This window comes from Podarcis pityusensis (genome assembly GCF_964106645.2).
Source record: "Podarcis pityusensis genome assembly, chromosome: 1".
NCBI lineage: Eukaryota > Metazoa > Chordata > Lepidosauria > Squamata > Lacertidae > Podarcis > Podarcis pityusensis.
In genome coordinates, this window is record NC_138028.1 from 132,047,297 (window position 1) to 132,062,589 (window position 15,293).

Consider the following 15,293-nt stretch of genomic DNA (forward strand, 5'->3'; position numbering starts at 1 on the left):
TCTGAACCACCTGTGATTTATTATCATTCACAAATGCTCTCAATCTTTCAATGTAAATAGTCATAAATAGCTACGCTAAGATGGTATTGCTTGAGCATTTATTTATCATGTCTTTTTTTTACATACAGAATTATGACATAAATTCAGATGTGATCAATATTGCAGTTTACATATGATCAGGAAATATAATGCTTACCTAAAACCAACATTCAATTTGTGTAACTGATCAGTTACTGGAGCTCAGATCCATGAGGCAAATTATTCACCTCTTAATGGAGTTCTAAGCTTTCCATGGAAGTTTGTGCATGCTGACACTCTGTATCATGGGATCACCATAGTAAAATCATAAGTCTTTGTTGTATGTGTTGAATATAGAAAATTGACACAAAACCCCATCAGTGAAGTACATATAAAAGATTCAAATTTTGACTTCAGGCACATATATTTCTATTTTAATAAAGAATGTGTGGGGGTTTGTGTGTGTGTCAATGTACTTACTGGGTTATTAAACTTCATGACCTTTAATTTTACCACTGATACTCTAAAAGTGAATAAAGCAAAGTATGTGTTTAAATGAAGGCTTGAGCCATACCAGCCCTCCCGCCCAATTTCCTTATAAACTACATAATACTATATTGATCCTTTTGACTTTTGTCCATTCACACTTTAGTCATCTCTAGCATATATTTCCCACTTAGATAATACTTTGCATCCTGTGTGTCATTCTAGTGTACAATATATATATACAATGAAATAATTTGGTTCCCCGGTATGGACAACGGTTCTCTATAAGTATCACAATAGTTCTCTTATTAATTTAAAATGAAAGTATTTTATTCTGTAGCAGAACCTCAAATATGATGGCCTCGCCTAGCTCACAGCTTGAAGTGCATGTTTCTTTGGGGTAAAACTGAAAGAAGTATTCACTGTGTGGAAGAGGCCTAGCCCAGGTAGGCCTTCTTATATTTTGCTGCTTCATTGAGTATATGTGAGGGTTATTGCGGAGCCTAGAATGCTTATGATAATTTGGTAGGAATGGAAGAAAGAAAATTCACTGCAAAGCAGCGGGACACGGCGCTGGTTTCAAAAGTTTTCGTGGTGTCTCTGTTTCAGAGCTGTATCCAACAGAGCAGGCACAGAACCATACATTTCGTTTATGAATACTCATTTTTCTGAACTTTATTTGGGTTTGGATCCCGATTTGTGCAGGCAGAAGGCCACTCACTCCAGCAGAGCTTTCCTTGCCCCCTTGTCTACATTGCAGCTCCGCATCTTCCGAAAAGCCACTTCTGAGTATCTGAACAGGATGGGAGAGGGGGCATGGGGACCTGCAGAGGGAGGAGGAAGGTGAAATTCAAGAGGAGGCAAGGAGTGGCTTTTCAGGCGGCCCAGAGGACCCCATTGAGGACAAAACGGGTAGGAAATGTCTGTTTAAACAGTCTTCTGCCCATGCAGGTCCAGATACAAACCATTTTGTATCCAGTATTTGGATTTTAAAATAATACTGTTCAGTTGAGCAGTACAAATTTAGTACAAATTTAGGTGTTCATGTGATCTGTTTTCTCAACTGTGAAAGGTTTCATTTAAATGACCTTTCTGTTTAACTTTTCTAGACACAACCGATTTTCCTGATAATTTCATTCATGATTTTCCCAAACGTTTTGCCCTAAGCAGCCTTATAATAGAGAACAACATAATGTTGATGATACTGTATGGGTCCCCTGAGAGCCTGCAGGACAACCCCCCAGTTTCTATCTGTGCACCCATAAACGACTGAAATACGTGTGCATGGTTTTTACAATCCTTTTAATTAAAACAAACAAACAAACTTGAATTCTTTGTAGCATAGATAGTTGGAGAGAATTGTACTGACACTGTACATGACGGAATACGTACATTATTCTTTTTTAGCAGTATCTTCTCTCTTGTGGTGTGATGTGGCAGGTACATGTCAAAGTGTTTTTAGTGTACGTGTTAAGGCAGGAAAGGAATCAGTCTTGACCTCATGCAGGGTGAAAAAGCAGCACTGTGTTTTTGTAAGACTGGCGGTGTTGCTCGATTTCTGTCTCTGTAATACGTTGTGCAGAAGCTTGCCCTCTCCTTTCCTCTCTTTGTACCAGAGATGGCACAACTTCTTTGTTTGTGGGAGACTATATTCTGTTTTCCTGACTGTTGCCCAGGGTCTGGAAGCATTGACCTCAGTAATGAGGCTAACTCCATCAGTAAGATTATAAGTATGCAGGCATGTAGGCAGGCACAGGTGTGGCAACACATTGAAAATCTAAATGAGAGGTGTATCATTGAAGTTGTGTGCCTCAGGAACCACATGAATTTGCTTGAGTAGCAAGATCTGCCCTGTGGACTGTTGGCAACCAGCTCTGTCATCTCTTTAAATCATGAATGAGCAACCTCTGGCCCATAGGTATAGTTCAGGCCCACCCCAGGTCCCAGTTTGGCCTGTGAGGCTGTTTCCCCAAAGCCACACCCATCCACTCTGAACCTGGCATCACACAGGCAGCTACGATTGAACAGTTGCGAACCTTAACATCTGATCAGCTGATGGATCATGACAGCAAGCTGCTGGCGTCAACTGCTGTAGTGCAGCCAATGGAAAGTATAATAAACATTTGAGGGCTGACTGTATACCAGTAGAATAATCCTAGGCGGTTTTAAAAGCTGCTGAATGTGTGAAAACTCAGGTCACTCTAGTTTGCTTGCCATGATCTCACATCATGCAATTAAGCCATACATTTTGCAAATAAGGGAAGACCACGAGCCTTGTTGGGCTGATATGCTACAGATACGGCACATCTCTTTTCTTCCAACAGACACAGCAAGTACTGTTTTCTAATGTTAGCCTTGTCAATATACAATAATTAAAGGATTCATTATGAGGGAGGGCAGAGATGCATTCTTTATATTCTTCTCACTCATTTCATTTTGTATGAAGATCTGCAGAATTTTTTTTTATAATGGAGGGTGAAATGTTTAGTATTACCAATGTACTATTTTACAAACAAAGATAAAGTGATGATGTGCATCCTAGGTTGTTGTTGTTTTTTTTAAAAAAAAAAGAAGAATAAAGACATTTTTAATATTTTGAAAAGAGGAAAATATTTCCCGGTCAAAAAGACAGTTTCTGAGTCTGCAGGTACATTTCTTTCTTGCTTTGCAGTGCAGAAAATAGCTATATCCTTTCCCCACCCTCCTTTGCTTTCAGTTTTTAGAGGGACATGAGACAAGATGGATTCTACTTAGCGTTTTCTCTGGGGGAGGCAAGAATAGTAGCTTGGAAAGTATGGAAACCAACCTGAGGCCTGAAGGTGTGATCTCATGTCTATAGCGTCACAACTTTGTATGATTTCTTAGAGGAAAAATAACATGCCAACTTTTATTACCAAGACGGTAGTTAGCTTATGATGTAGTCTTGCGCACGCTTACTTGGAAGAAAGTCCCATTGAAGTAAATGAGACTTGCTCTTGAGTAGACATGCAAAGGATTGTACTGTAAGTATTAGTACTGAGAGACGCAATCTGTCCTGACAGAGCATTTCTAGCTATGTAGTTTTCACGTCTATTGAGATCTGAGTTTTATAAACTGTCAGTTACATTTTGTATGTTGTAAACCAAAGCGAAAAGCCTTGCCCATAATTGCACTGTTCTGTTGTTCTTGAACCGCATTTTTTTAGTACCTCTATCAATGCAAGATTAATTGTATTATTGTGAAAAACTGACTTTGAATTCATATAATTTAAAATACAGGTTTTGGCATTGCTTTCAAACTCTCCATCATGAAAAGCATTGTGAGGTATAAAAACATTGTTAGCAAAGACAGTTTCTTTATTATTCACACTAAATTTCAGAGTTATCCATTACTCTGTTGCGGCTAGAACAGCGAGAGTCCTATGGTACCTTTAAACACAAACAGTGCAAACCCGTACATGTCTGCATGTCTACTCATTGTAAGTCCCATTGAGTGCAATGGAGCTTACTCCAAGGTAAGTGAAAATAGGATTGTAAACTAACTGATTCATTATGGTTTAAGCTTTTGTGGATTAGATGCACAAAATGTTATTCTCAGTTATATATGCACGTAAGTACAGTAAAAGAACATTCAGTGAAGCCAGTAGGCTGTGTGATACGAAATGCAACAGGTCTGCAGAGAATCATGGTCTATCCACAACAGCTGCCATTGGTGATACTTTATCTTTTGGGCAATTTATGCTGGTATTCCAAGGTAGAAAAGTAAAACGAAAGCAAAAACCTGATCTCACTGTGTTAGAAATCTCAGACCCACCATTGCTGAATGAGCAGTAGCGAGATTACTCCATTCTATGGGAATAATGTAATCACTGTGGTTAATAGCACATATATTTGGGGTTTCTGTGTACGAAAGGCAATGAAAAAGGGTTCTTCTGCAATAATGTACTGATCTGAAAAGTGCATGTTTGAGTTAGTTACGTGGCACAAAAGCGAAGCCTGAAAATAACTGCCTTTTTGCCGTTATCCACAACTTACCACAATAAGCGCAACAACTGATGTTTAAATTCTATTCACTGCAGCCACCGTTGCAGGAGCATGCAGTGGAGGAGACCCAAGGCTTTATGTTCCTTGCCGTTAGGGAATCTGTGAAATCCTGCTCTATGTTTTACTGCATGACAATTTGGTGGCAGTAGCGGTACACATGCCCAGTGTTAAGACTAAATGCATGAGCCCCTTGCTTGATGCCCCACATAAAGCCAGATTATGGGGAGGTTGCATCCAGTTTTTGTGTTGCCTTGTAATGTCTTGCTGTTTATTTATATACAGTACTGGTATAATAGGAGAATGGACGTTTCTACAAAAAGTTTTGTTTGCTAACAACAGCAGCAAAATTGCAGTGGCGCAACTAACACGTTCTGGTGTCCATTCTTCTTCACAAGCAGTTTCTTGGCATCTGTTGCCGGAGACTGGAAGTATTTTGTGCCCTATTGTAGTAAAGGCTTGCGCAGGGGACCCACAAATTGTTTTATATTTTGGCTTCGTTGAAGCCTTTCAGAACAGCGACCTTTGGCAGCAATGAATAAATAAATCTATGGCATATCAGTGATATTACAGAAAAGAGGGTGAATACAGCTTCTTATTCTGTAGAATCCTTAAGAATTGGTATCAGAATTGAGCTTTAAAGCCCATCCTAATATGAAACGGGTTTATTTCCAGTTTACATCTCTAGCGTCTTAGTGTGAGCCCTTACTACATAGTGTGATGATGAAAACATGACCTTGTTTTCAATTATGCCTAACTGACATATTTCTTGTTTCCCTGTCTTACTATTTGTCTCCTCTTTAACTGGAAGAAATGTCAAAAAGAGAAGATACGATCCAAGTCAGCAGGGTATCTAAGGAACTCATTGGAAGAGCTTTTCTGTGCATTACTGGATTCCAGATATGGTGGCTTTTTATAGTAGCTGCACAGAAAGTACGTCACTGCAGAAGAAAATTAAGACGAGCGATTTACTACAAATGGCAAGTGGAGATACTTATGAAAGGGCTGAAGGAAAACTTGTCCTTTTCGGAGATTCAAATTTAAGGACTCCCTCCACTCATTTCTCCTTTTTTTAAGGTGATAAGAAACGGGACAGATGTTATAAATGAACTATTTTGGCCGAACTTTTTTAAATACAAAGAACAGAGCAAACAAATCAAGTGCAATAAGAGAACTGTTTCAAAATAGTCAAATAGGTAAAAAGTTTCATAACTGATAACTTGAGTTCGCATGACCTTTTAATATTAACGACAGACTCCAGTGGCATGATAAGCTAACTTTTGAAATGGTAAACTGCATGGCATATATACAGCAAACGAGCTAACAAGCTGACCCCAAGCCAAGTCTGCATACCAAGAAAACAAACCAAAACATAGAAATGCTGATTCTGGGTACTTAGGAAATCACGTTCCACCAAGATACACTATTCTCCAAGTTGTACAACCCCTTCCTAATATATATTCCTCATTCATCTCAATTTTATTTTGGGGGCAACCTTATTTATGGTCCTGCAGGTCTTGTATAGTTTTCAATATAAAAATGAGCAATTTTTGCCATGCCATTCTCAGATAATGACACATTTTCCTAAGGGTTTCGTTCTATGTGTGAGTCTTATCTTCTCGGGTTGTAAAGCTTTCTTAAAACATTGCTCCCCTTTTAAGTTTTTGTAGCATGTTGTATAGCAGGGGTTCTGGGCTTGCTCTAAAAGGCATATCGCATGCAGACACAGAGAGTTCTAGCAGAAAACAGGCGTGCTTTTTAAATTTGTATGCTTGAAACCAAAAACACCCACCCATCCAAAACCTATTAATATATATAAAGTGCATATGTATGCAATGAATCTTTTCAAATGCATTATTTGCTGTCATGCAGATATTTTGTATATAGTGTAAGAAGTCAACACCCTCTCAAATCAATCACAGAAGTGCCAAGCTTATAACTCTTTAATTTTACCATCTGTTTTCCTTTCTCTATCTCACATTATACGAAAGGAAAAGAAGCCTAAAGAAGCCTTAAATACCCATAAAAATACTGAGAGCTTTTAACAGGTTAAGGCTTTCCCATGTATTGTTTTATAGTCCCCAGCACCACCTCACCTCCCAGGTCCACATCTGTTTATAAAAGTGATCCCAATAGCCATGTCTCTTTGAGTTTATCTGCGTAGTATGTATCTTTCAAGTCACAGCCTCAAATGTTACTTCCTAGACTATTTGTGGTTACTGTCATGGCTCAGCTCCCTTTGGCCAAATAAGAAAGGTCTCATTGTATATGTTCAGGTAGCGCTTCTCCATGCTTAAGCACAGCGGGGGGCTTAGGTGTGCATTATTCTCCCTCCCCTGGCCCACAAGCCTCTGAGCACTGCTATCAGGTGTAATCACAGATGCGAAGAGCAGCAATGGCAACTGCCATTAGCATGCCACAGTGAGTTGCATTGTGAATAAAGCTGGCTGGGGTACAATTCTGCACGGTGCTTGTGAAAAGGCTTTATGCTGAAGTCCAGATCAACGTCCTTCTGCGCTGCTGCTGCAAAAACGCTTGCCAATTTCCCACGCCTTTAGTGGCAAGTCATTCTGCATTCAGCCAGCTATGATTTTCAAGATGGCAAGTATCTCGTAACCTGATTCCTACTGCATCAGATGGATATGAATAGAGAGTGTTGTACATGCTTAGTCTGGTTCTCATTTATGTCATTGGTGGACTACTTTCTGATTACAATTGGCCTTTGGTGTAGTGGTTAAGAGTGGTGGACTCGTAATCTGGTGAACAGGGTTCGATTCCCCGCTCCTCCACATGCAGCTGCTGGGTGACCTTGGGCCAGTCACACTTCTCTGAAGTCTCTCAGCCCCACTCACCTCACAGAGTGTTTTTTGTGGGGGAGGAAGGGAAAGGAGAATGTTAGCCGCTTTGAGACTCCTTAAGGGGAGTGAAAGGCGGGATATCAAATCCAAACTCTTCTTCTTCTCTTCTTTGGTTTGTACTCCAAAAGCTTTCATTCTGGTTACAATTATTCAGGTATCCTAGTATCATTCAGCTGCTCCGGTAAAAATGACCTCCAGTGTATATTGATGTAAACATTTTACCCTTTTAAAATTATTTCCCCCATCACATAATTTGGAATGGTCTTTAAAATGAAGCAGGCTGTGATACTTTTACATTTACATTAAGTTAGATTTTGAATTTAACTGTAGGCATTAAGTTAATGAAGTAATGGGAGGGGAGAGATACTTTTCATTCCTCAAGCTGCAGTAGCTGTTGTAGATTATCACAGTGGCCCTCACCCTATAATCCTATAACGTTTTATGGGCAAGTCACAGCGGTTTAGTGGGTGACAGTTTTCCCAGAGTTATATACCTGATTAAAATGTACTAAAGACGCAGTGGGAAGGCGGTGTTACTGGAATGAATCTTGATATATAGCTTTCACAATGCTCTGATAAAGGCAGTCTTGCAGGCTATGTTTCTTACTTCCCTTCTTAGATCTGAGTCTCTAAAAGCAAACTATTACCTGGGTCACACTTAGTGGTAAGGCAAACCATAGCTTAGTGCAAGTGGGCTCGTTTCCAGAGAGGAGCTGAAGGCTGCATTGCACTTTATTGGGGTCTTGCTACTGATCTGTGCTAAGCCGTGGTTTGGCTCAGATGACTTGCTAAACCAAACCATGGCTTAACTCACTGCAACAAGAGGACCAGAGGAGGAGCGAGTGGCTGCAGTCTCCGGAAGCCTTCCTGCTTGGGTTGAACCAGTTTGGTTTAGCGTTACACGCAAACTGAGCCAGTGTGTTCCCTTTCAGGTCTTCCCACTTGCATCACAATATCGATCAGCAGAGCTATTTCACTTCATGTCACTTTGCTTTTGATCATATCTGGGATAAGGGTATCTAAATTGGTGCTGGGGTCTCCTTTTTGGTTCTGTTCTGGGAGCGACGTGGTAACCACAGTAGACAACGCCATTCAATATGGTTCTAAAAATCAGATTGTTGTATTTTTAAAAAATCTTGAAGTGATTCAAAAAAACATTGTAAATGTGCGATGTGATGTTTTTAATCAGACCACACTGGTCCCCAATTATGTATATATGGTAAGAGTTGGTGTAACTTTTTGTTACACTAGCAGTTTCATAAGAAATATTATTTCTTGTCTAAATTTCTCCTCTGCTGTTCTGTTCTGTGTATGTGTGTTTAAAATACACAAATTTTATGTATAGAATGTAAATGACCACGCAACCACATAGCTCACAGAAGTGGATTGTAATGTTTTCTGTGGTACTAGAGTTATATAATCAAACCTGTTAAGGTAGGTACTTACTTTTTTAGAAATTTCATTTACCACATTTTTAAGAGAACATATGTTGCCTATGTTGATTGCTTTTTTTTTTTTTTTACCACAACCAGTGTCATTTTAATGGTGTTTTGACAGAATAAATGTTAAGTTACCATTTCATCCACTATTCTTCTGTTCCATAAAAAGGGTTCATCCTGACAGGAAAATGTATGGAAATTTTATATAGCTTATGTTGATATGCTGCATGATCTCACTGAATTGAGCAAATTCTCTACAAGGGGAAAGCTCCACTACGCAAATTGAATATATATATATACATATATAAATATTCTAGGTGCATGTTATAATAAATTACATAGAACTGGAGTTTTACAAAGTTTTCTTTACTATGCAATGATAGGTATTGCACAAACTTAAAATTCAAAGACAAATGTCTGAGGAACTTTACAAAAGAATACTTGAATTTATTTTTGATCTAAGAAGCTTTCAGTCATATTTTATATTCATTGTTGCTTCCACTATTAATCTTCCTTTAAAATTGTTTGTAATTCTTTTTAAAATGCACAATATGACAAACCAGTTTTTGTTTGAAGTTAATACTCATTCATACCTTGTTGGCTGCTGATGAATGGAAATTCAGTTGTCATTGTTCTGCATATTAGTTAAATGAGTATTAAAGACTTCATGAACATGGAAAGTTACAACTTCTATATCTTTCTTCCTCAAATTAAATTTCTATGTTCCACATCCAAAAAGTGTCACAGTTAAAAGATCGGATAGTACTTAACACTGGAGGCAACCGTTAATCAAAACAGTTTATATATTCACTCATGGGAATGCTGTCATAAGTCTCCCCCATTGGTAAAACAGTAATACTGAGTTGGTTTCTATCAGACATCAAAAATAAGAGTACGACTGCAGCTTAGCATTACTCGTACCTCTGCAGGGTCATTTCACACATTGCAAAAAAGATGGTCACTGCGTTTCTTGTTCCATATTTCTTGTGACATTTGGAGCACATTCACATGTCTGGAAACACATAGTGCCCATGGAACTGCAAACAGCCAAGGCTCCCAGGAAAAAGTTCGACGTGTGGTTTTTTTGAGAGACAGAAATTCCATTCAAAAATAATAGTGATGATATGCTTGAGCTGCATTGGTAAGAAGCAGCCTCAATGGTCTGACCCTGTTATTCGGTGGATTAGGAGTATAATGTACACCAAGGAGGGAGGAGGGCAAACCAGAAGCCTGCTTGAGTCCACAAACATCCCAATCACTCCAATCTGATCTGGCGTTTCCTGAGCACTTGGTGATCACCATTAGTACTCTGGAAACAATAGAAAGTTGGAGTCCATGTTTGCAATGATTACCAAGTGCTCAGGAATCATCAGAGTGGAAAACAGGAAAGATCTTGGTGAATGGCATTCCCAGTGGCCTCACTGACTCCGTTAGGGAAGGGAAGGGGGCAAGGGAAGCCCGTCATGTTGTATCAGCTGCGGGGCATAGTACACCAGGAGAGGATGCCCCCCCCATAATCCCTTCTGAAGAGTGGGTTCTTTGTGGGTGATGCGGGTGGCACTGTGATCTAAACCACTGAGCCTCTTGGGCTTGCCGATCAGAAGATCGGCGGTGCAAATCCCCGCGACAGGGTGAGCTCCCGTTGCTCTGTCTCAGCTCCTGATAACCTAGCAGTTTGAAAGCACACCAGTGCAAGTAGATAAATAGGTACTGCTCCGGCAGGAAGGTAAATGGCATTTCTGTGCTCTCTGGCTTCCGTCACAGTGTCCCATTGTGCCAGAAGCGGTTTAGTCCTGATGGCCACATGACCCGGAAAGCTGTCTGTGGACAAATGTCTGCTCCCTTGGCCTGAAAGTGAGATGAGTGCTGCAACCCCATAGTTGCCTTTGACTAGACTTAACCGTCTAGGGGTCCTTTGCCTTTACCTTTTACCTTTCACCGATACAAGAATAAGGGGCATCTACAATCACAACACCTCTGTTGGGATACACAAGAGAGCCTTTAAGCAGAAATGGCTATGCTAGACACAAGCTAGTCCATTACAGTATTACTACTACAGTGGTACCTCGGGTTAAGTACTTAATTCGTTCCAGAGGTCCATACTTAACCTGAAACTGTTCTTAACCTGAAGCACCACTTTAGCTAATGGGGCCTCGTGCTGCTGCCGCACCGCCAGAGCACGATTTTTGTTCTCATCCTGAAGCAAAGTTCTTAACCTGAAGCACTATTTCTGAGTTAGCGGAGTCTGTAACCTGAAGCGTATGTAACCTGAAGCGTCTGTAACCTGAAATACCACTGTACTTGGCCACCTATTCAACCAGGGGTAGTCAACCTTTTTATACCTACCGTCCACTAATGCATCTTTCTTGATGGTAAAATTTCCTTACTGCCCACCTAAAATCCTGAAATGCCCACTAGTGGGCAGTAGGGACGAAGTTGACAACCCCTGTATTCAACCAAAATAAAACCATTACAGTGGTACCTCTGGTTACATACTTAATTTGTTCCAGAGGTCCGTTCTTAACCTGAAACTGTTCTTAACCTGAAGCACCACTTTAGCTAATGGGGCCTCCTGCTGCTGCCGCTCCGCCGGAGCCCAATTTCTGTTCTCATCCTGAAGCAAAGTTCTTAACCTGAAGCACTATTTCTGGGTTAGCAGAGTCTGTAACCTGAAGCATATGTAACCTGAAGTGTATGTAACCCGAGGTAGCACTGTACTGTTTTGTAATACACACTGTTAACACAAGGAGAACTATGCCCTATATCCAGGCATCCCCAGCCTGCAGCCCTCCAGATGTTTTGGCCTACAACTCCCGTGATCCCTAGCTAACAGGACCAGTGGTCAGGGGTGATGGGAATTGTAGTCCAAAACATCTGGAGGACCGAAGGCTGGGGATGCCTGCCCTATCTCTCTCTCACAGACACACACACATCCGTTTTGCTGAACCATTAGAAGAGGTCTATAAAGCTGCAGGGGCTGCCGAAGTTTAAAAATATGTAAAGTAACTACTATAGATAAAAGAGTCGTGGAGATGAGCATATTGGTATGAGTTAATAGGATACACACAAGGAGACTTCCTGAAAGAAGTAGCCATGAAATGTTGCAGATAATACCAACAGAGAGACTTCTGCTTTGGAGAATAAAAAGGAAGATATGCTGGGAACTGGCTCCCTTTCCTGGAAATCTCCGTGGCCACGTAGAACACAAGATTCTAAAACGTTATCAAGACCACATGCAACAGGCATGTCCGTATTATCTGATTGCCCCACCCCCATTTGCTTACAAAGCCTCCACACCAAGTTCATCAAATATTTGTTCCCCCAACTCAACATGATTTCAAGTGGAATTTATATGTCTGCACATAAATATTACACTCGCCACTTCTCGACCTGATCAGTGATTAAACATGAACAACATGCTTATGACAGGAGTTCAGAAGTGGGCAGGGAGAGCAACTGGGGGGGGGGGAGCTCCTTATTTTGGGAGGGGGTACTTCCCCCCCAAAAAGGGACGCAGGTGGTGCTGTGGGTTAAACCACAGAGCCTAGGACTTGCTGATCAGAAGGTCGGCGGTTCGAATCCCTGCAACAGGGTGAGCTCCCGTTGTTCGGTCCCTGCTCCTGCCCACCTAGCAGTTCAAAAGCACAAAGTGCAAATAGATAAATAGGCACCACTCCGGCGGGAAGGTAAACAGCATTTCCGTGCGCTGTTCTGGTTCGCCAGAAGCGGCTTAGTCATGCTGGCCACAACCCGGAAGCTGTACGCCGGCTCCCTCGGCCAATACAGCGAGATGAGCGCCGCAACCCCAGAGTCAGCCACGACTGGACCTAATGGTCAGGGGTCCATTTACCTTTACCTTACTTCCCCCTTTGGCACCGCCCATGGTCCTGGGACCTGCTGTGGGGGGGGGTTAATACATTTGATACTACTACTAGTTATTATTATTATAATACTAGCCTGCAGGCTCAAGGTTCCCAACCCCTATATTAGACTAAGCCCCATTGCTCACCTCTCTCCCCTGTTCTGTGCTAGGCTTTCATCTCTCTCCCCCCCCCCCCCCAGTCTGTGCTAGCTTTTCAAAACTATGCAACATCTTCTGGAGAAGAAACTGCAAATGTGATGCAGAAAGTGGAGGCAGCAGCAACCAATGCCTGGTTGCTGCAGATTCTTCCAGGTGCCATCCTTGGAGTTGTGGAATCTTTTGGGGGAAAAGATGTAAACTCTACTTGGAGCCAGCAGATGACAAGGAGGCTCTTCTAACACTTCCTAAAAGAAGCCACCAACCTTTGAGGAGAAAGGAGGAAACATGAAAAAAATGGTGGTATTCCTGGAGGACCCCCAAAAAACTGGCCCGAGGAAGCAACAACCCCAATGGAAGAGTTGTAGCTGAGGGTGAGCCATCTCCAAAAGCTTCTTGCAGGTGAAAAGATTCCCAGGGCTTTGGCAAATTTGTTAAGGGAGGGGCTGGGGAGTAGTCATGCTTGTTGTTGTTTAGTCGTTTAGTTGTGTCCGACTCTTTGTGACCCCATGGACCAGAGCACACCAAGCACTCCTGTCTTCCACTGCCTCCCACAGTTTGGTCAAACTCATGCTGGTAGCTTCGAGAACACTGTCCAACCATCTCATCCTCTGTCGTCCCCTTCTCCTTGTGCCCTCCATCTTTCCCAACATCAGGGTCTTTTCCAGAGAGTCTTCTCTTCTCATGAGGTGGCCCAAGTATTGGAGTCTCAGCTTCAGGATCTGTCCTTCCAGTGAGCACTCAGGGCTGATTTCCTTAAGAATGGATAGGGTTGATCTTCTTGCAGTCCATGGGACTCTCAAGAGTCTCCTCCAGCACCATAATTCAAAAGCATCAATTCTTCAGCGATCAGCCTTCTTTATGGTCCAGCTCTTACTTCCATACATCATCACTGGGAAAACCATAGCTTTAACTATACGGACCTTTGTTGACAAGGTGATGAGTCATGCTTATAGATGCTAATTCCAGCCTTGTTTTAAGTATCCAAAACAGCACCACCCAGGAACCAGAGAAAGAGAGGCCTGGGGGGCCTGAAAGTTTGCAGGGTAGTGAATATCTTCTCCATGTTGATAAGATAAAAAGGCTCTGAGCTGAAATATTGAATCATTGTCTAGAAGGATTAACTAAAAGCTAATTGATGAATGGGCCGAGCATGGCTCTTTGCTAGCACCTTGCTCATTGGAAAAGAGTCTTCAGCTCTTTGATCTACACTGACAATCAGCTGATCAGGACACTGCAGGGGTCTTGAAAGCACCCCATCAGCTGGCATCGTTGTGATTGACACACCCGCCAAATTTGGCCCAGCAGAGGTAGGGGAGATCTGGCCCAGCAGCCAGAATAATTTATCCAGCCCTGATGTGTAGGATTCCAGCCTACCAAGTTGGAATATGCACAAAATGAAGCAGAGGGGAGGATTTATGCTTCCTTTACAAAACGTGGGTTGTTACCCCCTCCCTTTCAAGTGATAAGAGTGGCTGGTATGGGGGTAAAAAAACCAATTTATCTTCCTCACTTCCTGTGATGGATTTCAACTTGGTTCCACTTACTTTCTCCCACCCGCCCCCAACCAGGGATTTTCTTGAGAATCCATTGAAACAGGGTGACTCACCTCCTTCATGGAGTTGTAATGCGAAATTGGCTCTTTTTATTACCTACGAAGAAAGCTAATGGAGAAAGCAGGAATGGAACAAAGGACCTATTGCCTTTATTGCCTTGCCAGGAATTCTCAACAAGTGCCCCAGCCATAAGGGCTGACTTCTTCATTTGCAAAGTGGTGCTTTTTGCAAAATGCAAATGATACACTTAAACGCTCCTGGATGTCATTACAATTAATTGTAAAGTACCTTGTAGAATTCCTCTGACCAAAATGAGGAAACTGGCCTTCAGGTCACATCCAGTTAATTGCTGGTACCTTCATTACAATGTTATTTTTAGGGTCCTTCGAAAGTTGTGGCGTTGCTACATGCAAACAGAAATCCAGAAATGACATGATGGGCTGTGCACCCTGGTTTCATGAATGAGGGCCACAGGTTCCCCATACCTGCTTCAGTACCACAAATTTGCAGGTATGGCTGCTATCTAATCTATGTCTTTACTGTACTGTTGGTAAGATATGAGAGCCTCACCCAGTTTCTTTGAACCACTGTACAGTGGTACCGCGGGTTAATTTGTTCCAGAGGTCCGTACTTAACCTGAAACTGTTCTTAACCTGAAGCACCACTTTAGCTAATGGGGCCTCCTGCTGCCACCATGCCGCCAGAGCACGATTTCTGTTCTCATCCTGAAGCAAAGTTCTTAACCTGAAGCACTATTTCTGGGTTAGCGGAGTCTGTAACCTGAAGCGTATGTAACCTGAGGTACCACTGTACACTAGAAAAATACACTGCTTGGGTACACAAGGTCAATGCAACTATTATACAAAGTCTATAAACATTGGGATGGCTCTCAAATTTTAT

The 15,293-nt window shown here is 41.8% G+C and overlaps 1 protein-coding gene across 6 annotated transcripts in view; it reads left to right on the forward strand.

Annotated features, from left to right (window-relative positions):
* Positions 1-6,308, forward strand: part of ADAM23 (ADAM metallopeptidase domain 23) — a gene marked incomplete at its 3' end in the record, with an annotated part of 76,020 nt that extends 69,712 nt beyond the window's left edge. For 5 of the 6 annotated variants that reach the window (XM_081016590.1, XM_081016592.1, XM_081016588.1 and 2 more), the window contains exon 26: positions 5,335-5,477. In XM_081016590.1, the coding sequence (XP_080872716.1) occupies positions 5,335-5,380 (46 nt within the window). Of the gene's footprint in view, positions 1-5,334 lie in introns of all 6 variants that reach the window. The other variant, XM_081016586.1, reaches the window with a different exon arrangement.
* Positions 6,309-15,293: the final 8,985 nt, after the last annotated feature.